Source organism: Salvelinus fontinalis, chromosome 15 (assembly GCF_029448725.1).
Source record: "Salvelinus fontinalis isolate EN_2023a chromosome 15, ASM2944872v1, whole genome shotgun sequence".
In the NCBI taxonomy this organism is placed as follows: domain Eukaryota; kingdom Metazoa; phylum Chordata; class Actinopteri; order Salmoniformes; family Salmonidae; genus Salvelinus; species Salvelinus fontinalis.
In genome coordinates, this window is record NC_074679.1 from 31,874,922 (window position 1) to 31,901,498 (window position 26,577).

The 26,577-nt window shown below is 40.0% G+C and overlaps 2 protein-coding genes across 3 annotated transcripts in view; one reads left to right on the forward strand and one right to left on the reverse strand.

Annotated features, from left to right (window-relative positions):
- Positions 1 to 6,202, forward strand: part of LOC129811803 (gamma-aminobutyric acid receptor subunit beta-1-like) — a 46,214-nt gene extending 40,012 nt beyond the window's left edge. Inside the window, exons 8-9 of the mRNA XM_055863434.1 lie at positions 2,346 to 2,599; positions 2,771 to 6,202. Coding sequence (XP_055719409.1) covers positions 2,346 to 2,599; positions 2,771 to 3,145 — 629 coding nt within the window. The 3' untranslated portion in view covers positions 3,146 to 6,202. The remainder of the gene's footprint in view (positions 1 to 2,345; positions 2,600 to 2,770) is intronic.
- A 2,621-nt stretch (positions 6,203 to 8,823) lies between these two features.
- LOC129811804 (COMM domain-containing protein 8-like) lies at positions 8,824 to 25,216 on the reverse strand. Of its 2 annotated transcripts, none has more exons than XM_055863436.1 (5): positions 25,107 to 25,216; positions 21,859 to 22,014; positions 14,424 to 14,576; positions 13,972 to 14,127; positions 8,824 to 9,555 (listed from the first exon to the last, which is right to left on the reverse strand). In XM_055863436.1, the coding sequence occupies exons 1-5, from the start codon at positions 25,149 to 25,151 to the stop codon at positions 9,535 to 9,537; spliced, it is 531 nt and encodes a 176-aa protein (XP_055719411.1). In that variant the 5' UTR covers positions 25,152 to 25,216; the 3' UTR covers positions 8,824 to 9,534. The 2 variants fall into 2 exon arrangements, with proteins under 2 accessions (XP_055719411.1, XP_055719410.1); XM_055863435.1 differs by lacking the exon at positions 8,824 to 9,555 and adding an exon at positions 9,562 to 9,781.
- Between the last annotated feature and the right edge of the window lie 1,361 nt (positions 25,217 to 26,577).

Sequence of the window (26,577 nt, forward strand, 5' to 3'; positions counted from 1 at the left end):
TCCATCTGTTTGTATGAAGTGAGCAGTTGACTGATATGAGGTGAAGTGTATGAGGGATTGGGATGCCTGTGTACTGAGCCATGTTGAGTTAAGTCAGCTTGTTCTTGTCAACTCAGGCTCTCAAGAGTCTCTGTGTCACAGTGAATGTAACATTGTGGCTGAGTGACAACTTCACACCAAGGCACTATCTACCTGTGTATTGCTCTTCTGAGGACTGTCACACTAGAATAGAATATCACACTGTTCTGATGTTCTGGATCTATGCTTGTCCAGTGTTTTCACCTGGACCTCAGAGGTGTCATGCATGTGACGGGCACTGATGGCCACAGTCATCTGACATTTTCACAGGTAAATTTAATAAGGTATGTATCGATCGGGTCAACGTAGGTAACATAATGGTATGAACCACCTTCAGATCCAAACAGTTCATAATTTGTCCCTTGTTCCCACAATTTGGTTTAATACAGAGCCAATAATATGAGTGGTTTATTAGCATTCTGACCTTGTACCCCATCCAGAAGTCAATGCATTTAAAATGCAGCTTTGGACTGGGTTGCGTTATTGGGGTGAAGGAATCTTCAAGTCATGCAGGGGGCATTTCCACATCTTTTCCCCCAGTATATTCGGAAAGTATTCCGATCCCTTGACTTTTTCCACATTTTGTTACATTTAAGCCTTATTCAAAAATGGATACAATTATTTTTTTGCTCATCAATATACACCCAATACCCCATAATGACAAAGCAAAAACAGGTTATTAGACAGATACTTTATTTACATACATATTCAGACCCTTCGCTATGATACTTGAAGTTGAGCTCAGGTGCATTCTCTTTCCATTGATTATCTTTGAGATCTTTCTACAACTTGATTGGAGTCCACCTGTGGTAAATTCAATTGATTGGACATGATTTGGAAAGGCACACACCTGTCTATATAAGGTCCCACAGTTGACAGTGCATGTCTGAGCAAAAACCAAGCCAAGTGGCCTCCATCATTCATAAATGGAAGAAGTTTGGAACCACCGAGACTCTTCCAAGAGCTGACCGCCCAGCCAAACTGAGCAATAGGGGGAGAATGGCCTTGGTCAGGGAGGTGACCAAGAACCCAATGGTCACTCTGACAGAGCTCCAGAGTTCCTCTGTGGAGATGGGTGAACCTTCCAGAAGGTCAACCATCTCTGCAGCACTCCGCCAATCAAGCATTTATGGTAGAGTGGCAAGACGGAAGCCACTCCTCAGTAAAAGGCACATGACAGCCCGCTTGGAGTTTGCCAAAAAGCACCTCGACTCTCATACCATGAGAAACAAGGTTTTCTGGTCTGATGAAACCAAGATTGTACTCTTTGGCCTGAATGCCAAGCGTCACATCTGGAGGAAACCTGGCACCATCCCTACGGTGAAGCATGGTAGTGGCAGCATCATGCTGTGGGGATGTTTTTCAGCGGCAGGAACTGGGAGACTAGTCAGGAATGAAGGAAAGCTGAACGGAGCAAAGTACAGAGAGATCCTTGATGAAAACCTGCTCCAGAGCTTTCAGGACCTCAGACTGGGGTGAAGGTTCACCTTCCAACAGGACAATGACCCTAAGCACATAGCCAAGACAACGCAGGAGTGGCTTCGGGACAAGTCTCTGAATGTCCTTGAGTGGCCCAGCCAGAGCTCGCACTTGAACCCGATCAAACATTTCTAGAGACCTCAAAATGGCTGTGCAGCAATTACACCTGACAGAGCTTGAGAAGATCTGCCGTTCTGCTCCTGAACAAGGCAGTTAACGCACTGTTCCCGGTAGCCCATCATTGTGAATAAGAATTTGTCCTTAACTGACTTGCCTAGTTAAAAAGGTTACATTTTTTTATTTTATTTTGTAAAATCGCAGAGAAAAATGGGAAAAACTCCCCAAATACAGGGGTTCCAAGCTTGTAGCATCATACCCAAGAAGAGTCGAAGCTGTAATCGCTGCCAAAGGTGCTTCAAAGTACTGAGTAAAGGGCTTGTCTGAATACTTATGTAAATGTGATATTTCCGGGTTTTACTTTTATTAAATTTGCAAAAAACTATTTTTGCTTTGTCATTGAGGTATTGTGTGTAGATGAATGAGGGGGAAAACTATTGAATCCATTTTAGAATAAGGCTGTAATGTAACAAAATGTGGAAAAGTCAAGGGGTCTGAATACTTTCCAAATGCACTTGTATATGGTGGTACTCAGAAGTCTCCCATTACTTAGGGCATGTGTCTTGAAAGACAAAAGCCTCCACACCCTGTATAGGAGTTGAAGTGCCCTCATCTGAACCCTAAACTAACCCTGACCCTGAGCCTTTCCTTCATTTCCCTTCCTCCACCAGGTATAACCACTGTGCTGACCATGACCACCATCAACACCCACTTGAGAGAGACTTTACCCAAAATCCCCTATGTCAAGGCTATAGACATCTACCTGATGGGCTGCTTCGTGTTTGTCTTCCTGGCCCTGCTGGAGTACGCGTTCGTTAACTACATCTTCTTCGGTCGGGGGCCTCACTTACAGAAAAAGGTGGCGGAGAAAGCAGCTAAAACCAATAACGAAAACAAGAGCCGTCTGGAGAGTAACAAAGTGCAGGTAGGGATTGGGAGTAATCTCGCGTCTCTGGCATATTAAAATCGACGAAAGAGATTAGAATTGGCATTATGAGCTTAAATGTTTTCCAAACTTCAAATGCTCAAAGCTCATGGTCTGTTGTGTTCTGTAATATATTGTGATATCTCTTCCTGTTCCCATCTCCCTCCCCAGGTGGACGCCCACGGAAACATCCTCCTGACCAATCTGGAGATCCGTAACGAGATGGGTGGGATGGGTGGCATGGCCGGGATGACCGGGGCCGAGATGATAGGGGCTCTCAACGACCCGCGGGCCACCATGTTCTCCTACGACAGCGCCAGCATACAGTACCGCAAGCCCATGGCCAGCCGAGACCTGTATGGTCGACCGGCCCTCGACCGGCCTGTCGGCCACAAGAAGAGTCGTTTGAGGAGGAGGGCGTCGCAGCTCAAAGTCAAGATCCCAGACCTGACGGATGTCAACGCCATAGACAAGTGGTCCCGCGTCATCTTCCCCATCGCCTTTACCTTCTTCAACCTGGTCTACTGGATGTACTACGTCCACTAAGGGACGTGGCTATTCTCACTAGAGGTTTGTTTAGCTAGCTAGGTTCTTGTACAGCGAGGGTAAAAGAGAGGGGCGTTAAATTCAGCCCCATTTATATGACTTCTGTTTGAGGAATGCGATGCGAAGCGGATGTCTTTTCAATGTAAATACATTTTAATATATTATATAAATATATATATATAAAAAATAGAAATTTTATTTAATAAATTCTCTCACCTTTTTGCTGTATTCATCCGTAAAAAATAGAAATAGTGAAAATTAGTACAGAACTAAAGACTCGGTGAAGCCTGCATTTGTAAGTCTGAACTTTGTGCCAAAAATAGACTTTGGTGACTTCATTGTTACTCTTAGGCTGCAACTGAATTTTATTTATTGGAAATCCTGTTCTCAACTTATTTCCTCTCATCCTCTGCATGCGGACTGTAACACAACTTTTATTTGCTTCTAAAGAGAAAAAAAGCCCAGTGCAAAAACTGTGGGTAATAACAAAGACAATTTTCTCTTGGTTAAACCCTATCTTGTGATTGAAGTAAATCCTTGCTTATTTAAACTTCATCCTGTGGTTTAGGAAGTCCTTGTTTGGTTGAACTCCATCTCTGTGAATAAGGTAGTCCTCATTTGGTTTAACAACATGCTATGACTAAGTTCATCCTCAATGAAGTATTAACTCTCCATACCATGATTAAGGCAGTTCTCATTGTGTTGAGTCCCCACCTTGTGACTAAGGCGGTATTCAGCGAGTTGAAGAACATGCTACCTTGCATGTTCTTAATGTGTGACATGATTTTGTTAGTTTATGCTAGGTGCATGTGCACTTACCAGCTTTTTGCACTGTAAAACAAAGCCTGTTTTCTTTAATTTGTATAAAAAGCTTAGCAAAGCCTCCATAGTTGAGCCTACCTGTATTAGAAATCATTCTACTGTGTGCTTTTGAACAACAAGCATTGCATTTAGCGTAAGTACAGGACAGAAGTGAATTGGAAATAGACTAATCTCAAAAAACGAAATTTGTATCTATTCTCACAGCGTCTGTGAGCATGTAAAATGTAATTTTCTTTAAAAGAAATCAGGTAAAGAATGACTTATGATGTCACCACGCTTTCGAAACCACATCAAAACATGCAAGCCCTGATAATACATGCTGTAGATGGTTGAGCCAAGTGCAGCCAAGACAACATCTTTTCAAATACACAGTACTGTATAGCATATTTGCACAAAGTATAGTATTCTAAAGTGCAGCTCAGCTATTCAAAAAGTTATTTGTTAAAAATGGCAAACACTTGAAGTAGATATACTAACGTTAACATTAGCATTATACTAAATTCCACTCATAAACACCTTGACCCCTGTGAAAACTGTTCCAGCATTAAAAAAAAACTGGCATAGAATAACAATAGGTTTTCTACACCTATAAGATTTGGCATGGAAATCTATTGACCTCATTGCTTTGGTGCATAAAAAAACAGGAGCGATGGTCTAGAGTTATTTGGATTTCAATGGATTTCTTGACTCCACTGTTATAGTACTCAAGACGGGTGTTCAATTGTATGAACCTGAACAATTCCCTGTAATTCCTACTTGTTTCATTGCTGGTTTAATTGCTATTGTAGAAAAAGCTATGCTAGAATGTCTACTATATTAGTTCAACAAAACAAATAGGATAAGTAGCTATAGCCTAGTTGTAAAGGTGTAATTTCGTAGCATTAAAGGGCAGCAATTAGTGCCATAATATGTGCATTTAGTAAGCTTATATAAGTAGGTTGTGTGGTTTAAATTAAATTAGCGTAGGTTGGACTCATTACATCATTTGTAACCTCACAATTTGGATGATGGGGGGAAAAAGCTAAAAACTGGCAACGCAGCATTCTATGTGATCCTAACTTTTATTTACACACTGGTAACATCCTGCAGTGTTCTCTGTTTGGCTGGCCACGCCACATCCAAATCTGGCTAGTCCATTTCTAAGGTCCTCAGATGATGACATTTTTCTCACATTTGGAACTAAAATAAGTTTTTTTCCGAATAAACAATGGTAGCGTTTCCCTCTAAAATATATCAGAGTACTTTTCCATGGCTGAAATGGTTTTGCCCATGACTATTGCTTTGCTTAGCTATCAAAATGGCCAATGACTACTTTGATGTAACTGCTTTATTATTATAATAGCGGGTGGATTCCAAGTAGAAATCTGAACTGCTTGTGTTATCAGGGCTTACCAAAAAAAGCTAAACCAGATAAGCTTCTACATGACACAATAAGTAGCAGTGTGCTCTCTCCTCATGGCTGAATATTGTGCCTTTAACAAGAATCTCAATATTTTCACAGGGTTTAACTTAACTTATAACTAGTGTGTAGAATTTAAAAAGAATAAACTTGTACTTTTTTTTTTTTTTAGAGAAGATTAATGAAACTGCGGTCAACAACACAGACTGACTTTTATGACGCTCTAAATACATACTCAAAGTAGGTAGTAGTCAGACATTCCAGCATTTATGATGACAATCTGTGAATTCAATGCAGAAAATGTCCTGCAAGTTTGGTTTTGTTGCTGTTACTGTCGTTGTTTTCAGGCGGAATGGAATTCTATGGACTGGTGAAAAATAAAATTGTCTTTCCACTCAGCAGACTCTCACATACAGAAACAGATGGGACACATGTTTTCTTTGGACGGCCATAGTGAAATGGAAGCCTTAACTGGCTTCCCTCAAGCTTCCAAGGGATAATGAAATGTACTGAACTCTATTGTGTGAAATTACTGTACAATTTTCTCTCGTGCTCTATATGTGCTCTCATGTATAAAGGAGTGTATGTGTGTGTAAGAGAGAGTGTGTTTGAGTGTCCTGGCGTGTTTGTCAGCAAGCATGTGTGTTTTTCTGCTTGGTAACATGTGTACAAGCAAGCATGTGCGACCGGGAATGTGTGTGTGTGGGTGTTTGTGTGTGCGTGTAAGAGAGAACACAATCATACAAATCCTTTGTTTGAGATGGTAAGAAATTCAAATAAAATAACTGACATCTCACCAACCCAATAAAAGCTTCACTCTCATTTAACAATACTAACTCAAAGTGTCTTAGTTTGTCTCCAATATAGTGCTGTTTGCAAAAACATGATGCGTGGGAGAAATATCTTGAACTTAATAGTATACACCCATTCTGTACTGGCATCTTTAGAAGTCAATCTACATTCTCCTTGAGATCTAAGGTCGAAGATAAAACTCAAGCGACTAAGCAAAGAGTAATGCCATTAGACCAGTTAGTAGGGCCATGTGCTGTAGTGCCACCACCCTCATTAATAATCAGACAGGCTGCCATCTACTGTAAGGGCATGGCTATGACACATACATCCCTATGTGATTACGGTCCACAGCTAGAGGGAATCCGTGTAGATGAGTTATGGAGCTTCATTTGGATGCAATTGCCTATATTCCACATAGTGGGCAGTGTGTGTGCAAGCGAGTGAAACCATGTGACAATTGTGGGGTCTTCAAATTAAGCCTTCGGACATATAGGCTATGTAACACTGTCATTAGAATGACCTAAGTATTATTGCATTGAAAAAACATGTTTCAGTTTGTTTTTATGGCCTGTGTAACATTAGTGAAGTTCAGTTTACATGGTTACCATGACCCTTTTAGGACAGCCTCATGAGGACAATGACGAGCAGGATAAGCTGAGACATGATCAAATCATAAGCAACATTTGGCAGGGCGTTAGGACACTTGCATCTTCTCTTAAACAAGCTTTAGGGCATTATGCTTCTGGTTGTGTCTGTCTGTGTGTGTATTACAGAATGAGACATGAGTTCCCCTACAGGCACCAAAAAGTCCAACTTTGGGGACTTTTTATAAAAAATATTGATAATTTGAAGAGACGCGCGCCGACAGCAAGATGCATCAGTCTCACCCGAGAAAGCATCAGAGTGAGCGAAACAGCGCCGCTCTGTCTCAGTATGTGTAGCCAATGTATCTGATGCTGTCTGGCCAAAAGGAGTATGCCATGTCTTTTTGTCCAGGCAGCATCAGATACATTCAGCCACTTGCGAATTGAAGGACAATCATTAAAAAAAACAGAAGAAATTATCTAATAGGTTTGTATTATTGTTAACATTTTGGGGGAAGCATGGCTTCCTTTGGCATCCATGAATACACACCACTGTGTAGGCCTAATGACAAGTGCCGAATGTGGTGTTTGTAACAGATGTCTCTTTCCATTCATCAAATGGCGGGTGCATAGGACACTGTTTGGATGCTGGAATTAGTGGACGAACGTGCACAGGTAGCCTACTTTTTAAGTGATTTCTTGACAATCAGATAAATGTCATGCCACATTAAAATGTAACACATTTTTACAGTTAAATTACATCTTTACTATTAGGCCCATAACATGCTGACCACACCGCCCGCCTTGTGTGCGTGAGCGTTGCAAAATAAAATGTACACATACATGTTATTCAATAATTTCATCCAAACTGTTCGCGAACGTCTGCGCTGCAAGTCCTGCCAATCCCATCTCCTCATTCATTTTTAAGAGCATATACCCACGTGGGTGATTGTAAGATGAATGAGCTCCATACTCCAGTCCAGTTGATTGCGATAATGCACCTTGAAGTTGGTTTCCAACCGCCATATAAAATCCACAGAAGACTGAACGAGGAGAGATTACTAGAAATTTACTGGGTTTCCCCTTTTATCTGTGGATTAATTGTTGGAGTACAGAACACACAATTTTGTGACTCAATTTGTCCAAATTCTACAAAGATCCAGCCACAAAAATAACCCTTCAGCTAAAATAACAACCCAATGTTTATATCCCAGGACAAATTACCTAGCAACAGCAAGCAAGCTAGTTACATTTCCATGAATATTTCATATGTGTTTTGACCTGTCCCCAAATAAATGTTTTAAATTTCAACCTGCGTGTCCTGATCTGTCTGGTGGGGATAGACAAACTCAACATGCAGGCGCGGAGCCGGTTTGGTCATTATGTAAAACATTTTCGTGCACCCAATAGAATGCCACAGTATCATTTGCACTCTGTGTGTATTAGCTCAGGCAAGATGCACCTCTGTGGTCTCACTGCCTCTAAATATCTAGCCAATCTTGCAAGGCCAGGTTACTTCTATTAGAAAAGACTACAGTAACTGCAAATCCTGTATATGGCCAACTAGAAAACGCACTAGGTTCTCATGCAACGTGGTCTTTCTTTTTATATCTCATAAAAACATTAATGCATTATAGCGTTGCCATATTGTGGTCCAGATGTGATGAATTTAGGAAAACAGGGAAAGTTAGGCCCTCCATGACTCACTACCCCCTGCTGCTGTTTTCATGCATAACATCATAGGCATGCTGACTAGTACACAGGCATACGCAAAGGAAGATTTTGCACAGTGTGATCTGTATTAAATATTCAATAGACAGATGAAAAGGGCCTTTTCAACCTTCATGGAAGGGGTATTATTTGGTCTGATATATAACGTTAGTGCAACCCTCATGGAAGGGGTATTATTTAGTCTGATATATAACATTGCCTCTGGAGATGGATGACCTTGCCAATATTTTAACCTAGCCAATCAACAGAGATCAGGAAGAACGAGAGACAAAGAGATGAAGCCATTTCAGAGTATGGAGACAGCCCAGAGCTCTAAAGTACATTCCATTGAAGAAAAGGTCAAATAAAGGTTAAACATTCATATTTTTTTTATACAGTAATGGAATGGATTACAACAACAAAAAAACAGCAAAACAACAAGTACAAAAAAAGACTGCTGCAGTCTTGGGAATATATCGCAGGCTGCAGTACGATTCTCTAACCTTCTCCCCAAAATGTGCACTCATTCACTCCCCCTCATGGATTTAAAAGAAATGGAATAAAAGGAATATGGTGCAACACCCACTATCCTATGCTTATACAAATTCAATGCTTTTTAATTCATTAGGGGAGTGATCGAGTACCCATTAGAGGTGAAGTGTAACGCCTCGATCACACAGACAGCATCATTGCATTTTGGTACACCAGAAGTACATTAATTTCCAATGGAACACTGCATGTGCATTGCAGAGGCAGAGGCAGTTGCAGTGCGTTCTGTGTGGTGCATGCCTTGGATTTATTGAACGTATGCATCAAATTATATGTGTAGAAGGATTGACAGAAATGGTAGCAGAAGGTGAATGTTGAACTTTTGTTGCACACATATCCAGATGTTGCTGTGTACCATTTTGTGCAATGACACTGTAGGTGTGATCGAGGCGTAAGGAATCAGTGCCTAGTGGGTTGAAGGCTAAGAGTTGTTTCCCTGCATCATAGCTCAGTGTCCCTCTATGATGACATAACACTTCCCCTTAATAAGAGCCATAAATAAAAAGGGCACAGTGAAATGTCCATCGACGCCATCACTTCAGCTGTAGTACCACCTGTAAGGTCACAAACACACACACTGTCAGGATACACACACAGAGGTAAAGTTTACACATAGAGATGGATAGAGAGCTCTTGTGCCACAAATCCTGCTTTAGCATAGACAGCGCCATTGAGGGCTTCCACCATTTTAAAGTCGTCAACTTGGTGGGACTTACTATGGGTTAACCTCTCTTGGGTACGTGAGACGTTAGCATCCCACCTCTTCAACAGCCAGTGAAACTGCTGGGCGCCAAATTCAAATACAGAAATACTCTTAATAAAAATTCAGAAAACAATACATGGTTTAAAGATGAACTTCTTGTGAATCTAACCACGGTGTCAGATTTTAAAATGCTTTACGGCGAAAGCACAGCTTACGATTATTTGAGAACATAGCCCAGTAGACAAATCATTACAAACAGTAACCAGCCAAGTAGAACAGTTACACAAGTCAGAAATAGAGATAGAATTAATCCCTTACCTTAGCTATCAAAATGAATAAATGTTCCTTTTATTCGATAAAGTCTCTTTATATCCAAAAACCTCAGTTTTGTTCACGCGTTTTCTTCAGTAATCCACAGGCTAAAACGCAGTCAAAACAGGCAGACAAAAAAATCCAAATTGTATCCGTAAAGTTAATAGAAACATGTCAAACGATGTTTATATTCCATCCTCAGGTTGTTTTTAGCCTAAATAATCGATAATATTTCAACCGGACAATAACGTTGTCAATTTAAAATGTAAACAAGAAAGGCACTCTCGGTCTCGCGCATGAAAAAGCTCTGTGACACTTTAGGGTCCACTCATTCAGACTGCTCTTACTTCCTCATTTTTCAGAATACAAACCTGAAACTATTTCTAAAGACTGTTGACATCTAGTGGAAGGCATAGAAACTGCAATTTGAGTCCTAAGTCAATGGATACTGTAATGGCATTGAATAGAAAATGACAACAACAAAAAACTACTTCCTGAATGGATTTTTCTCAGGTTTTCGCTTGCCAAATCAGTTCTGTTATACTCACAGACACTATTTTAACAGTTTTGGACTTTAGAGTGTTGTCTATCCAAATCTACCAGTTAAATGCATATCATATCTTCTGGGCCCGAGAAGCAGGCAGTTTAATTTGGGCATGCATTTCATCCAATATTCCAAATGCTGCCCCCTACCCTAGAGAAGTTAACCTTTCTAGGACACACGTTCCGCTAGCGGAACCCCTTGACAACATTCCGCTGAAAAGGCAGCGCGGGAAATTCCAAAATATATTTTTTTAAATATGTAACTTTCACACATTAACAAGTCCAATACAGCAAATGAAAGATACAAATCTTGTTAATCGACCCATCGTGTCCGATTTAAAAAATGCTTTACAGCGAAAACACAACATATGATTATGTTAGATCACCGCCAAGTCCAAAAAACACACAGCCATTTTCCCAGCCAAAGATAGGAGTCACAAAAAGCAGAAAGAGATAAAATTAATCACTAACCTTTGATGATCTTCATCAGATGACACTCATAGGACATAATGTTACACAATACATGTATGTTTTGTTCGATAATGTGCATATTTATATCCAAAAATCTCAGTTTACATTGGCGCCATGTTCAGAAAGGCCTCCAAAATATCCAGAGAAATTGCAGGGAGCCATATCAAATAACAGAAATACTCATCATAAACTTTGATGAAAGATACATGTTTTACATAGAATTAAAGATACACTTGTTCTTAATGCAACCACTGTGTCAGATTTCAAAAAAACTTTACGGAAAAAGCAAACCATGCAATAATCTGAGACGGCGCTCAGAAAGAAACAACATTTCTCCGCCATGTTGGAGTCAACAGAAATATGAAATTACATTATAAATATTCCCTTACCTTTGATGATCTTCATCAGAATGCACTCCCAGGAATCCTAGTTCCACAATAAATTGTTGTTTTGTTCGATAATGTCCATTATTTATGTCCAAGTAGCTACTTTTGTTAGCACGTTTAGTATACATATCCAAACGCTCGTGCAGGTCCAGGCAAACTTCAGATGAAAACTTCAAAAAGTTATATTACAGGTCGAATAAACTTGTCAAACTAAGTATAGAATCAATCTTTAGGATGTTATTATCATAAATATTCAATAACGTTCCAACTGGAGAATTCCTTTGTGTCTATAGAAGTAATGGAACGCAAGTCGATATCATGTGGAATGCGCGTGACCAGGACCTGGCTCTCTGCCAGACCACTGACAGACTGTTGATATCTAGTGGAAGCCGTAGGAAGTGCAAACAAACACATGGCATTTCAATAGGCTGAGTTGAAAATCGACCAGCCTCAGAATTCCTACTTCCTGTTTGGATTTTTTCTCAGGTTTTTGCCTGCCATATGAGTTCAGTTATACTCACAGACATCATTCAAACAGTTTTAGAAACTTCAGAGTGTTTTCTATCCAATAGTAATAATGATATGCATATATTAGCATCTGGGACAGAGTATGAGGCAGTTCACTCTGGGCACGCTATTCATCCAAAGTGAAAATGCTGCCCCCTATCCCTAAAATGTTAAACAGTATATCGGCAGATATATTGGTAAATTTTGCCCCTCAAAAAATCTGAATCGGTATCGGAACCCAAAAATCATATAATTCTGGCTCTAATCCTTTCTTAACAGCAGGGAACTGAAAAAGTGTAATTTTCCCACACTGTTCTCAAATTGCCATCCAGAAGAGCAATTGTCCAATAACTATGCTTCAAATGTTGATATCATACACTTTAACAATAACGACATCATGAGAATGGCAGCAAGTGTTCAGATAAGCATGAGATTCCCTTTTTTCATCCTGTTTATTGAATAGCGTTATCAGTGGAGTTATCAACCGGTACCGATATAGCGTTAAAAGGCTAATATCGGTGAACAGATATATCGGTCGGGCTCTAGAAAGAACCCAGGTCAGCAGGAGGGGGTCAGCCAATTAATTACATTCCCAGGCAAACATTCCATAACTGCAGGTTGCAGTATATCACCAACATTGGCTTTATACCTGTTCAGACTATACACACTCCAGCACGGTAGCTGTTGGTATGACCATTTTTGGTTTATTTACAAACTGCCAATAAACTCAAAAGTAGAATAATAAGTTGACTACTTTAAACTGGAGATAGGCAGTACCTTTGAGGCCTATGCTGTCAAAGAAAGGATCAGTGTATATATAGGAGAAGGCTCTCTAGGGCCGTGTCTGACGAGTTTCAGAAGATAGTTTTTTTGTTTCTGGCCATTTTGAGCCTGTAATCGAACCCACAAATGCTGATGCTCCAGATACTCAACTAGTCTGGAGGCCAGTTGTATTGCTTCTTTAAATCAGCACAACAGGTTTCAGCTGTGCTAACATAACTGAAAAAGGGTTTTCTAGTGATCAATTAGCCTTTTAAAATGATAAACTTGGATTAGCTAACACAACGTGCCATTGGAACACAGGAGTGATGGTTGCTGATAATGGACCTCTGTACGCCTATATTCCGTTAAAAGAAATCTGTCGTTTCCAGCTACAATAGTCATTTACAATATTAACAATGGCTACACTGTAATTCTGATCAATTTGATGTTATTTTAATGTACAAAAAATGTTGCTTTTCTTTCAAAAACAAGGACATTAAGTTACCCCAAACTTTTGAACGATAGTGTACATTTAAATGTGTCTACCGTGTCCACATTGTGTCTAGATTCCCTATTAATGTGCTATATTCAAATGCCAGTATGCATTTTACAAACAGTAGGATAGGCAAAATATGATAACAAAACAACTGATGGCTGTAGCTAACTATTGTAGCTAATTAGCCAGCTAACCTCTGTAGCTAGCAAGCAACACTAAACGGATTGCAGACGGGTTAGCATGACTCGCCAAACAATTTTACATTTGCTTCTGAATATTAGCTAGCTGACTAGCATTTGAGGCCAGCAAACATGTTCCTCACATGCTAGGAACTTTTGTCCTCTAACGTTTTAATGAAAAGGTAACTCTCGGTCCCAAAACACAAGTTTTCTGGAGACTTGTGGGAGGAGAGCTAATGAGGGGAAGTGTACAGTCAGACTATGAACTGCAGTTGGGATACGAATATGTTTCTGTATAAAAGCACTCCTGTAAGATACACACAAATGTCTTCTACGACAGGGAATATGGAGAGACTGGGGGAAAAAAACATTAAGTGAATGAAGGCACAAAGGCTGGCAGAAATCACTGGCTATTGCGCCTCTGACATCAGTAGGTGTAATGATATTAGACTATTGGTGGAACTGCCATGAAAACTGTTCTCAAGCCATCCAAATCATACCCTCCACTGATGCTGGCCAAACTCAAACACACACGCATACATGCAAGCACTCACACAATACCCTAATAATTTGTGTATAAGTGCATGCACGTGTCCCCCCGAAGATTGTACCTTATTGGCAGCCTCCAATGAGCTGATGAGTGTTTGTAATTCCTCTCTGTTCATCTCGACAGACAGAGGCTTCAGGGCACCATTCTCCTTCACATCCAAATGGAGGTTGAGTAGAGGGGTATGGAGAGATGAGATCTTATCGCTGGACAATGCCAGCTGAACAGAGAAACAGAGAGCGAGATAAAGGCTTAGGATTCAAATGTATAGAAATCATTGTGGTAGCAGTAGTAGTATAGGTAGTGAACCATATACCTCAGTATTTCACCCCAAATCAATGACTGAAAAAGCGTAATTTCTGCATACCAAGTAAAAACACTTTTTTCATTTGACCTGTATTTAACCAAGATATTCCTTTGAGATAAAAATTCTTTTTTTTTCAAGGAAGTCCTGACCAATCAGTTTCCCAATCAAACGGAGATTGTTGTCTCCACACTATAGTGCAGGGAATTCACCTTTATCTGCCAGTCAAAATCCTGGAGGGTAGAGCTGGACACGTTATTGGTCCTCTCCACCAGCGCCTGACGGATCTCCTCTCGTCTGGCCCTCAGGACAGTCAGCACGGCCTCCCCATACCCACTGCCCACGTCTGCCAACGATGCCAGCACCTGCCCAAAGCAGAAGAGGTTGGCAGTTGCAGTAATCAATAAATCACTCATACTGTATTTTCAATATTATTGGCAAACTACACAGTTCAAATTCAAAATAACTTGTGTGGGATGGTACAGGTAACTGCCAAAATAAAGGAAACACTTCAGTAAATGAGGGATACAAAATATATTGAAAGCAGGTGCTTCCACACAGGTGTGGAGCAATTAATATCCCATAATGCTTAGGGTCATATTTAAAAAATACCAGTTGCACATTATTTTCGGTACCATGGCTAGAAGACATCTCAGTGAATTTGTAAATGAGCATATGGGGTTTAAAGAATGTGTGTAAGTCACCAGACCTCTACCCAATTGAACACTTACGGGAGATTCTGGAGCGGCGCCTGAGACAGCCTTTTCCACTACCCTCAACAAAACACCAAATTATAGAATTTCTCATTGAAGAATGGTGTCATATCCCTCCAATAGATTTCCAGACACTTGTCAAATATATGCCAAGGAGCACTGAAGCTGTTCTGGCGGCTCGTGGTAGCCCAACGCCCTATTAAGACACTTTATGTTGGTGTTTCCTTTATTTTGGCAGTTACCTGCACATTGGCCTACATTAAACAACACACATGATACACAAACTGTCAACACTGGACATACAATATTTATTAATACAACATGACTTTTGTAAATATGTTCCACAGCTCGTCTTTCCCATCTTGTGCCACAGCTCCTGGTGATTGTGCAATGAATATCAAATGGCTGGTCTTGTTTCAGTCTGCCTGTAATTCTATTTACACATAAAACATTTAGTTTCGCAACTGAAACAGATGAGTCTGTGTCCCTGTAATATTTCATTAGTATTGTCAATAACTCGCTACTGAAATAACTTTGCTACTAAATTAACTCATATTGTGCCTAGAGAAAGTCTACACAACCTTTACACAGTTGTCACATTTTTCTCCCTTAAATAATATATATATTTTTTTAAATAGATTAAATTGGGATTTTACCCCACTGATTGACAGCCTACTTCACACTTTCAAAGTGAAAGAAAAATGTATTTAAAAAATTAAGATTTATTGATTTAGTAGGTCTTCACACCCCTGACATGAATTAATACTTGATGGAAGTACTTTTGGCAGCAATTACAGCTGAAAATTATTTTGAATAAGGTCCCACCAACTTTGCATAGCCCTTAGGGCAACATCTATTCATTGTTCTTGTCAAAATTGATCAAGCTCATTCAATTTGGTTGTAGATCATTGATGGACAGCAATATTCCAGTATTGTCACAGATTTTCACACAGATTTAAGTCAGGGCTGAGACTAGACGACTCAGAATCACTGAACACCTCATGGAAGGCCACTCGTGTGTCTTTGGCCTTATCATTTGTTGCCCTCAAACATAAATCTATATCCTAGTGTGAGGTCTTCAGAATACTATGTTTTTCATATTTATTTTGGTCCTGACAAAACTCCCCAATCCCTGCCGGTGACAATAATAACATAACATGATGATGCCGCCACAATTCTTGAAAGTATGGAAGGTTTACTCTGTGCTGTGTCGTGTTGGATTTGCCCTAAACCGAAAGTTTTTGCAAAAAAGTTAATTTATTTGCTATGTTCTCTTAAAGTATTACTTAAATGACCATTTTGCAAAAAGGAAGGATGATTTGGAATGGATTTTTTAGCACATGCTTTCTTCTTTCCACTGTCATACAGGTCAGTAATAGGAAATGAACGCAATGTTGCTAATCCATCAACAGTTCTCACAGCTCAGCAAATGAACTCAGTGTCTGTTTTAAAATCACCTTTGGCCTTATAGTGATATCTCTGAGCAGTTCTCATTCTCTCCCATAGCTCTGTTTGGAAGAACTGACAGATCCTCTCAGTACCCAGTTGATATGTAAACACCATCAACAGCTTAATTGCCATACTTGTCCATATTCAAAGGGTTTTTAAGGAATTTTGGAATTGTTTCATCACCTTCACCTGATCTGTAACTATATATACATTTTTAAAGCACTTTGGTGGCTTTGAGGTTAAATCTGTTTGAATTTTACTAAGAAAGAGGAAGTTATTCAAAAATTATCACATTATTTTTCCCAATATTACTTTTGCACAAACGAAACTACACTGAACAAAAATATAAATGCAACACATAAAGTGTTGGTCCATCCACCTGACAGGTGTGGCTAATCAAAAAGCTGATAAACCGCATAATCATTACACAGGTGCACCTTGTGCTGGAAACAATAAAAGGCTACGCTAAAATGTGAAGTTGTCACACAACACAAAGCCACAGATGTCTCAAATTTTGAGGGAGCGTGCAATTGACATGCTGACAGCAGGAATATCCACCAGAGCTGTTGCAAGAGAATTGAATGTTAATTTCGCTACCATAAGCTTTCTCCAATGTTATTTTAGAGAATTTGGTAGTACATCCAACCGGCCTCACAACAGCAGACCATGTGTAACCACGCCAGCCCAGGACCTCCATATCCGGCTTTTTCACCTGAAGGATCGTCTGAGACCAGCTTCCTGGACTGTGGGTTTGCATAACTGAAGGATTTCTGCATAAACTGTCAGAAACCATCTCGGGGAAGCTCATCTGAGTGCTCGCCATCCTCACCAGGGTCTTGACCTGACAGCAGTTTGGCGGCGTAACCGACTTCAGTGGGCAAATGCTCACCTTCTCCAGCATGCCAGTGCCCACCGAAGTGTGCTCTTCACGGATGAATCCTGGTTTCAAATGTACCTGTATGGCGTTGTGTGGGCGAGCGGTTTACTGATGTCAACGTTGTGAACAGTGCCCCATGGTAGAGGTGGGATTATTGTATGGGCAGGCATAAGCTACGTACAACGAACACAATTGCATTTTATCAATGGTAATTTGAATGCACAGAGATACTGTGAAAAAAATCATAAGGCCCATTGTCGTGCCATTCATCCGCCGACATCACCACATGTTTCAGCATGATAGTGCACGGTCCCATGTCGCAATGATGTGTACAAAATTCCTGGATACTGAAAATGGCCCAGTTCTTCCATGGCCTGCACACTCACCAGACATGTCACCCATTAAGCATGTTTGGGATACTCTGGATCAACATGTACAACAGTGTGTTCCAGTTCCCGCCAATATCCAGAAACTTCGCACAGCCATTGAAGAGGTGTGGGACACCATTTCACAGGCCACAATCAACAGCCTGATCAACTCTATGCGAAGGAGATGTGTCGCGCTGCATAAGGAAAATGGTGGTCACACCAGACACTAACTGATTCTGATCCACAGCCCTACTTTTTTTTTTTTTTTAAAGGTATCTGTGACCAAAAGATGCATATCGGTATTCCCAGTCATGTGAAATCCATAGATTAGGGCCTAATGAATATATTTCAATTGACTGATTTCCTTATATGAACTGTAACTACGGTTGCAAAGGGTCGGAAACTTTCCGGTAAATTTCCAGAATTTTCCCGGAAATTTCCCATGGGAAGTTAAGCCCGGGAATTTGGGGAATTTTGCTTAAATTCATCAAAAAAGTTAGCTTATAACAGTGAACCTTTTTTGTGGGATACACATAAGGCAATTCTAGGTCTTGTCGCATATTTTGGTTAAACTATCCCAAACGCAATGGAATTGCAACCCTCTGCATGCACAGTGCATTCTTCCATCACATGTGCAGTGCACTCTTCCATCACATGTACAGCTGATTCTCAAGATCTTGCACATGAATGAGATGCTATTGAGCCCACACTACTACACTGTCTGAGCCAAGGACTACATGCTTCTGGTAAATTTTGATTACAATACTGGGTTGGGTGAATATATTTTATATGACATGCATGATTTTTTGTAAACTAGTAAATAGTAGCCTACAGAAAAGTGTTTTTAAATCATTTCTAACTTGTTAACAATTTCTGCTAGTTAGTTCTTGCTACCATGTGGGTTTTAGCTTGCTTGAGCCTGCTAACTGAGGAGTGTTAATTCACATGCTTCCATACATGTTTCATTTTAAAATGTTTATCTTACAAAGGAGTTGTTTAATCTATCTGTATTTATTTATTTTTTTTACACATTTTTTTCTAATCTTTACAGGAAAATGCCACAGGCACTGTCTGATGTGTGGAGACATTTCACTGTAGCTAATGTAGAAGGAAAAGCTGTGTACATTTGCAAATACTGTGCCAAATCATATGTGAAGAATACAACAAAGATACAGAATCATCTGGCCAAGTGCATAAAGTTCCCTCAGCGCTCACAACAGTCAACCTCTGACAAAAGTCCCTCTACTTCTATTTGAGGTGAAAATTATTAAATCAGACACCTTATCGATAGCAACAACTCATGGTCCTCCTGGAATCAGAAGTCTTTTTGACTCAATAGAGGAACGTAGTCAGATAAATGCTGATGCTTGAGCTGTATATGCAACTGGTTTACCTCTGATGCTCACAGGCAATGTGTATTGGAAGAGATTTCTGAATGTTCTTTGCCCAGCATACACCCCTCCAACCAGACATGCTTTATCTACTCATTTGCTGGATGCAGAGTTCAACAGAGTTCAAGTGAAGGTCAAGCAAATCATAGAGAAAGCAGACTGTATTGCAATCATCTCTGATGGGTGGTTAAATGTTCGTGGGCAAGGAATAAAAAACTACATCATCCCCACCGCTCAAGCACAGACACAAGGAACAACAGACACACCGGTCTCTACATTGCAGATGAGCTGAAGGCAGTCATCAATGACCTTGGGCCACAGAAGGTATTTGCACTGGTGACAGACAATGCTGTGAACATGAGGGCTGCTTGGTATAAAGTGGAGGAGTCCTACCCTCACAACACACCCATTGGCTGTGTTGCTCATGCATTGAATCTGCTCCTCAAGGACATCATGGCACTGAAAACAATGGATACACTCTACAAGAGATCTAAGGAAATGGTTATGTATGTGAAGGGTCATCAAGTTATAACAGCAATCTACCTCACCAAGCAGAGTGAGAAGAATAAGAGCACCACATTGAAGCTGCTCAGCAACACATGTTGGGGTGGTGTTGTCATCATGTTTGACAGTCTCCTGGAAGGGAAGGAGTCTGTCCAAGAAATGGCCAAATCACAGTCTGCTGATATGGACAGCCCCATCAAGAGGATCCTCCTGGATTATGTATTTTGGGAGAGTGGTAAGCAGCCTGAAACTCCTGAAACCTATAACAGTAGCCATTTCACGGATTGAGGGAGAAAATGCCATCCTGTCTGATATTCAGACTGCTTGAGAAGAAATCTGTACTGCCCTGCCCACTTCACTGTTGCTCCAAGCAGAGGAAACTGCAGTTCTGAAATACATCAAAAAGCATGAAGACTTCTGCCTGAAGCCCATTCACGCCGCAGCATACATGTTGGACCCCAAGTATGCTGGCAAGAGCATCCTGTCTGGTGCAGAGATCAACAAAGCCTATGGTGGCATCACTATCGTGTCTTGCCACCTTGGCCTGGATGAGGGAAAGGTTCTTGGCAGTCTGGCAAAGTACACTTCCAAGCAAGGGCTTTGGGATTGAGATGAAATATGGCATATTGTGCCAACATATATGTCGTGCCAACATATATCCTCAGCCACCTGGTTGAAGGGACTTTGTGGATCTGATGCTCTTTCCCCTGTTGCCTCCATCATCCTTCATCCTTGTTTGGGAACACACACACACACACACACACACACACACACACACACACACACACACACACACACACCAAAGCACGCATCAGGCTGACCAAAGGGTTGAAAAATTGGTGGCCATCCGGGCAAATTTAGGTTTTTTGAGCCTGACAACGAGCCATCCTCAACAAGGTTGGAAAGTGACAGTGAAGATGAGGCCTCAGACTGATGTTCAAGAGGTGGACATTGAGGAGGTCCAGGGAGAAGACATGGAAGCCTGAGAGGAAGACAACCAAAGCTTTAGTTTCTAGACTATCATTTTACAGATGTATGTTGAAAACGTTTTTGGGAGATGTGATGGATCATTGGGGATCATTCAATATTCCCTTTCTTTGGTTATTCAGCGAAATCATCCCATGTGAAGAGTCAACTCATTTAATTAAAGTTCAATTCGTAACTATATAGTTTTTAAAATTTCTATTGGAAGGCTTTAATCATTTGCAATTATGTCTACTTACGATAAGGTAAAAGGTGTATGTTTCTGTCTCCATATGATATGGTAAATAAATCCAATACAAAAAACATCTACATTTAAATGATATTACTACTAATTTGCATATATTCCCGTTAATTCCCACGGAAAGTTTCCACCTATGAATATTCCCCAAAATGTGCAACCCTAACTCAGTAAAATCATTGAAATTTGTATATGTTATTTTGTTCAGTGTAATTGCGTGATTTTTTCAGAAAATACTTGTTTTTTAAAAACGTATTTAGATGTGCCACAAAGGGGTGTGTAGACCTTTGCAATCAAGATATCTTATTTTTCTCTCTTTAAATATTGAACATTTTAAAAAATGATTAAAAAAAATAAAAATAAAACTGCTTTGAAAGTGTGGAGTATGTTGTGTAGATCTGGCACTGTATGTAACGTTTATCAATTGAAAATGTAGGCCTGGGTGTTAGCATTGAATGTTACTAAGCCGTGCCAAAGATACATTCTAGGGGAACACAGTAGTCTGATGCCTGGTTGAACTTTCAATGGCCCCTCCTGTCAAGAGTCAGAAAACAGATAGTAGATATCCCAGCAGAGTCTGAAACCTGATGCCTGCCTTCCACCGGAGTGGCAAACACACTGAAACCTGAGACCAACACAGTATAAACACCTGACACACCAAATCCACTGTCTACTTTGCAGGCATAACAAAACACAACATACCACACACTGCAGCCCTCACAGAGGGGGTGCCCATTGCCCACTTTTGTTCTAGCCCAGCAATAAAACACATGGTTCAATCAAAATGTACACCCCCTGAGCATCCCTCGGGAATGGATTGAGAAACATTGACCAAACCAAATACTCTTCACACTCCTTACAAATCCAATACACTGCAGGTATACAAAATACATTGCAGCCGTCAAGAGGCGCTACACAAACCTAATACACACTGAAGGGCCCAACACAATATAACTGTCAAAAAAAAACTCACAAACCAGTGAGCCACTGCATTGCACATCTTAGAAACCCAACTCCCCTCACATCTAAGTTAAGGGCCAGTCATGCATGCAACATGACTCTAGGTCAAACATTATTGATAAAACTCAAAAGACTGCTCCAAACTCACTGACTATGGTCTCACCTCTTCGTTTGGGGTCTTCTTACCCACGGCGAGCCGGAACAGAGAGGAGAGGGAGTCGAGGAGCTCTATCCATTCTACAAGGGTCCACGTATTACCGTAGTCTGCCATCCGAGGGGGCTCCCGCCCACACACACCGTCTACCACCCAGTGTAATAGCTGGAGGAGAGAAAGTGTGTATCATCATCATCATCTTGAACAAATGTATTGCGGTCCTTTTGTAGCCTATGCTGGGATTTAATCTATCTACCCAAAACAAGTCAGTAAACAATGCCATGCCCATGTTTGTGTGGCGGTCATAGTGTTTTTGAGTAACCAACTTATCTGTATGCTTTGGATTCACAATCAAGCATCATGCTCCCTCTGCTGTTCAATTGTTGGTTCAGCATGTGCTTATATCAATGAAACACTTTGCCAAATCGACCCCTAACACTTGCGTGCCAGCTAATGGAAAATGTATTTTATTAATGACATTTTCCTCCTACAATAGCCTGTTGCTATGTAGCTTCACATTGTAAAGGTGATATGTGAATGGTTCCATACAGCCGTTACACCTTAGCTACTGTAAAGTGTAGCATGAAAGGTTTCAATTAACCTGTTCTTGGTGATACTTTGTACGTTCTCAATTCAGGAAAAAAGTATCATATAATTCTGTGCCTCGTTGCATGTGGTTCTACAAAAATCAGAGAACACATTCAGAAAAATCCATGTTCTGTACCACACGAAGAGGTTCCTCGCCATGTTAGCTGCCACGCAACTAAGTCAAAGTGAAAGTCATCCAGTAAAATAATACTCTAAACGTATGCGGGTTTTAAATATACTTAAGTATCAAAAGTAAAAGAACAAATAATGTCAAATATCTTATATTAAGCAAAACAAACAGCACAATTTTCTTGGGACACACTCCAACACTCTTCTTTACAAAATAAGCAGCATTTGTGATAATTGAGTCTGCCAGATCAGAGGCAGTAGGGATTACCAGGGATGTTCTCTTGATAAGTACGTGAATTGGACCATTTTCCTTTCGTGCTAACCATTCGAAATGTAACAAGTACTTTTGGGTGTCAGGAAAAATGTATGGCGTAAAAAGTATATGATTTTCTTTAGGAATGTAATAGATTAAAAGTTGTAAAAAATACAAATAGTAAAGTAGGCCTACAGATCACCCCCCAAAACTACTTAAGTACTTTAAAGAATTGTTGCTTAAGTATTTTACACCACTGCTAATGACTGTCCATCTCATGTTGTTTTTCTAAATTAGTTGTCTTTTTGTGTGCTTTGAGGTTCTTTGAAAAGCGCTATATAAGTAGAACACATTCTTCTTATTATGATCATTTCCCAGCATCTATGCTATGCAGCCACGTGTAGAAGTAGATGACAGCATGTCACACAGTGTGACCAAAACAAAGAGCTACACCAGTGGAGGCTCCTCAGCGGAGGAAGGGGAGGACTATCCTCCTCAGTGAATGGCAAAAATAAAATAGTGAAACATTAAAAAAACTATTCTTTTTAGATAAAACTATACTAAATATATTCACGTCACCAAATAATTGATTAAAAAACACTGTTTTGCAATGAAGGTCAACAGTAGCCTCAACAGCACTCTGTAGGGTAGCACTATGGTGTAGCCGGAGGACAGCTAAATTCCGTCCTCCTCTGGGTACATTGACTTCGATACAAAACTCTAGTATGCTCGTGGTTCTCATCCCCTTCCATAGACTTAAACATTAATTATGACAACTTCCAGAGGATGTCCTCCAACCTATCAGTTCTTGCAGCATGAACTGAAAAGTTGTTCACCCAATCAAAGGATCGGAGACTGAATGTAGTACTGAAAGCATAAGCTACAGCTAGCTAACATTGTAGTGCATAAAATGTGATAAGAGGTTGATTCAGCAAGAGAAAGACAATAGTGTAACTAATTAATTTCTTAAAAAATGAAGAAGCAAGAGAGAGAGATAGCTATATTTCATTTTTTTCTTCACTTGCTTAGCTAGGGAATGTAGCAAGCTAGTTTAGCTTACTCAAACAGAGAATGATACTATGTTAGCTAGCTGGCTATCCAACACTAGAACTTGGTTTTTGGTTTTATTAATGTATTGTCCCTGGGGCCGGCCGGTGTAACTGCTAAACTACTTGCTGACTATATCTGCTAGATGTAGGCAAGTGTGTGCAGGGCGGTATTGAATGTTTCAATGTCTGTCACCTTAATTACTCAAATTTATTTCGACTTGTGCACCTGTTGTAAACGTTCATTCATAGGCTAGGTTGTAGCAACCTCATGATGGGTATAAGGAAAATTGTATTATCATGTAGTATGTAGCCTAAATCTAAAACAAATGTTACATTGAACTGAGTGAATGTAATAAGAATGACAGTCATCCAATATGCTGTAATAGAAATAAGGCCATACTCATTAAAAAATATATCGTCCTCCATCTTGAACGGCACCGACCGCCACTGATCTACACAAATGCAAGTGGCATTTCTCACTCGATACAAAACATGTATTTAATAACTTAATGAACATATGTTTTTTGTAGAACCACCTGCAACTGGACACTTGGCATTTATGATACTGTCTTCGTTATTGATATGGGAAAAAGTGTATTCTAAAGAAGAGGTTAGCTTAAAAAACTAAAACTTTAGTGGCTAAAGTGTAACAACTGTACTACGGAAGCATTCATATCGCTCCTCTTTTCAGTTTGCTGCAGCTAGCGACTGGAACGAGCTGCAACAAACGCTCAAACTGGACAGTTTTATCTCAATCTCTTCATTCAAAGACTCAATCATGGACACTCTTACTAACAGTTGTGGCTGCTTTGTGTGATGTATTGTTGTCTCTACCTTCTTGCCTGTGCCCAATAATGTTTGTACCATGTTTTGTGATGCTACAATGCTGTGTTGCTGCCTTGCTATGTTGTCGTCTTAGGTCTCTCTTTATGTAGTGTTGTGATGTGTGTTTTGTCCTATATTTATATTGTATTTATTTAAACAATTAAATCCCAGACCCCCGTCCCCGCAGGAGGCCTTTTGGTAGGCCGTCATTGTAAATAAGAATTTGTTAACTGACTTGCCTAGTTACATAAAATAAAAATATCACCATTGCTATGTAAAAAGTGAATGCATGCACGGGTTCTCCTGATATTGCATTGACTAGCTCCAGGACTGTGCTGACAAAATGCAGCACATGTATGAATCAAACATTCAAGGAAATTACAGTAAATATTGCACTTTTCAATTATGCTTACTTTTGGACATTCTTCAGGAGGTAATTTGCCAAGTAAATGTACCATGTTTTGCTGTCAAGTTCCGCTTTCCGTGTTTAACGTCACGAATCAGCTGATAGTGGTCACGTGTGGGGCGTATTATACATTGGACTCTTGCAATAATGTTTATACCGGTAAAGGTATTTTTGAGCAATCAGCCTATGGAAAACATTTGATTTAAAAAAGTGAGCTGAACTCGTATTGAAACAGTCTCTTAGTGCGGCAAAATTCTATAATATTATTTCACGCGCCACAATGCATGTAAAACGTTCTGTAAAGCTTCAGCTGACACAAATTTCTCTTCCTTTGCATTATATGTTTATAAAATCGGGTTCCTTCTTGGAGGATTATTAAAGTGAAAACAGAAGTGTTATGGTGAAACTAGATGACATGTCCAGCAGTAATGCACAGGACAGCGTTGTTTGCACAACACTGGGATTTTGAATATAACCCTCTGGTCCAGGAACAATGTAATCTTCAAAATAAAAGTATTAACTCATGTAAATGAAAGTGATTCACACACAGTAATGTCTATTTACAGTAACATCGTTTGGCAGGCCTGAAAAAAATGTAATGTAACTGAATGAAAGACCCATCTCTGGTGGGCAATTGTGTTCCAGCTCTTTACACCCAGGAACAACACTAATAATCTTGTGACATCAAAAGTTGTTTTTTGGGTGACATTTTAGCTAACCCTAACCATTTTCATAAACTTAACCTAATTCTCCTAACCTGCTATGTTAATGCTCCTAACCTGCTGCGTATGTTCTCCTAACCTGCTACACAAAGTTAAATCTGACATTAATTCGACAAAAGCTGAATTCCTTCCATGACCTCTGAACCCCTACCCTAACATGAACCATTTCACATTTATCAGTGGGGTAATCAGGCTCCCGAGTGGCGCAGCGATCTAAGGCACTGCATCTCAGTGCTTGAGAAGTCACTACAGACACCCTGGTTCGATTCCAGGCTGTATCACAACCGTCCATGATTGGGAGTCCCATAGGGCGGTGCACAATTGGTCCAGGTTTGGCTGGGGTAAGCCATCATTGTAAATAAGAATTTGTTTTTAACTTACTTGCCTAGTTAAATAAAGGTTAAATAAAAATATAAATACATTCTGTTTATAAACAAAGTAAAATGCAATCGTTACTGTAATTTCCTTGAATGTTTGATTCATAAATTACTGAATGATCTACAAATAATAATGGGTCACTATTTTATTTATGATGACAGGTAATTTGTAAATCAGTCAGTCGGCAGTTGCCTGCAATCATTTTGATGCTCTCGAACACAACCACTGCCTAACCCCTAACCTTAAATCAAATCAAATCAAAGGGGCAGTAGTTGTTACATCGATTTTTTGACATAAAAATGAATTATATGTAAACATTGATTATTGAAGAATATAACTTATAAATGCCTCATGAGTTGTCATACCCAATCAGAACCC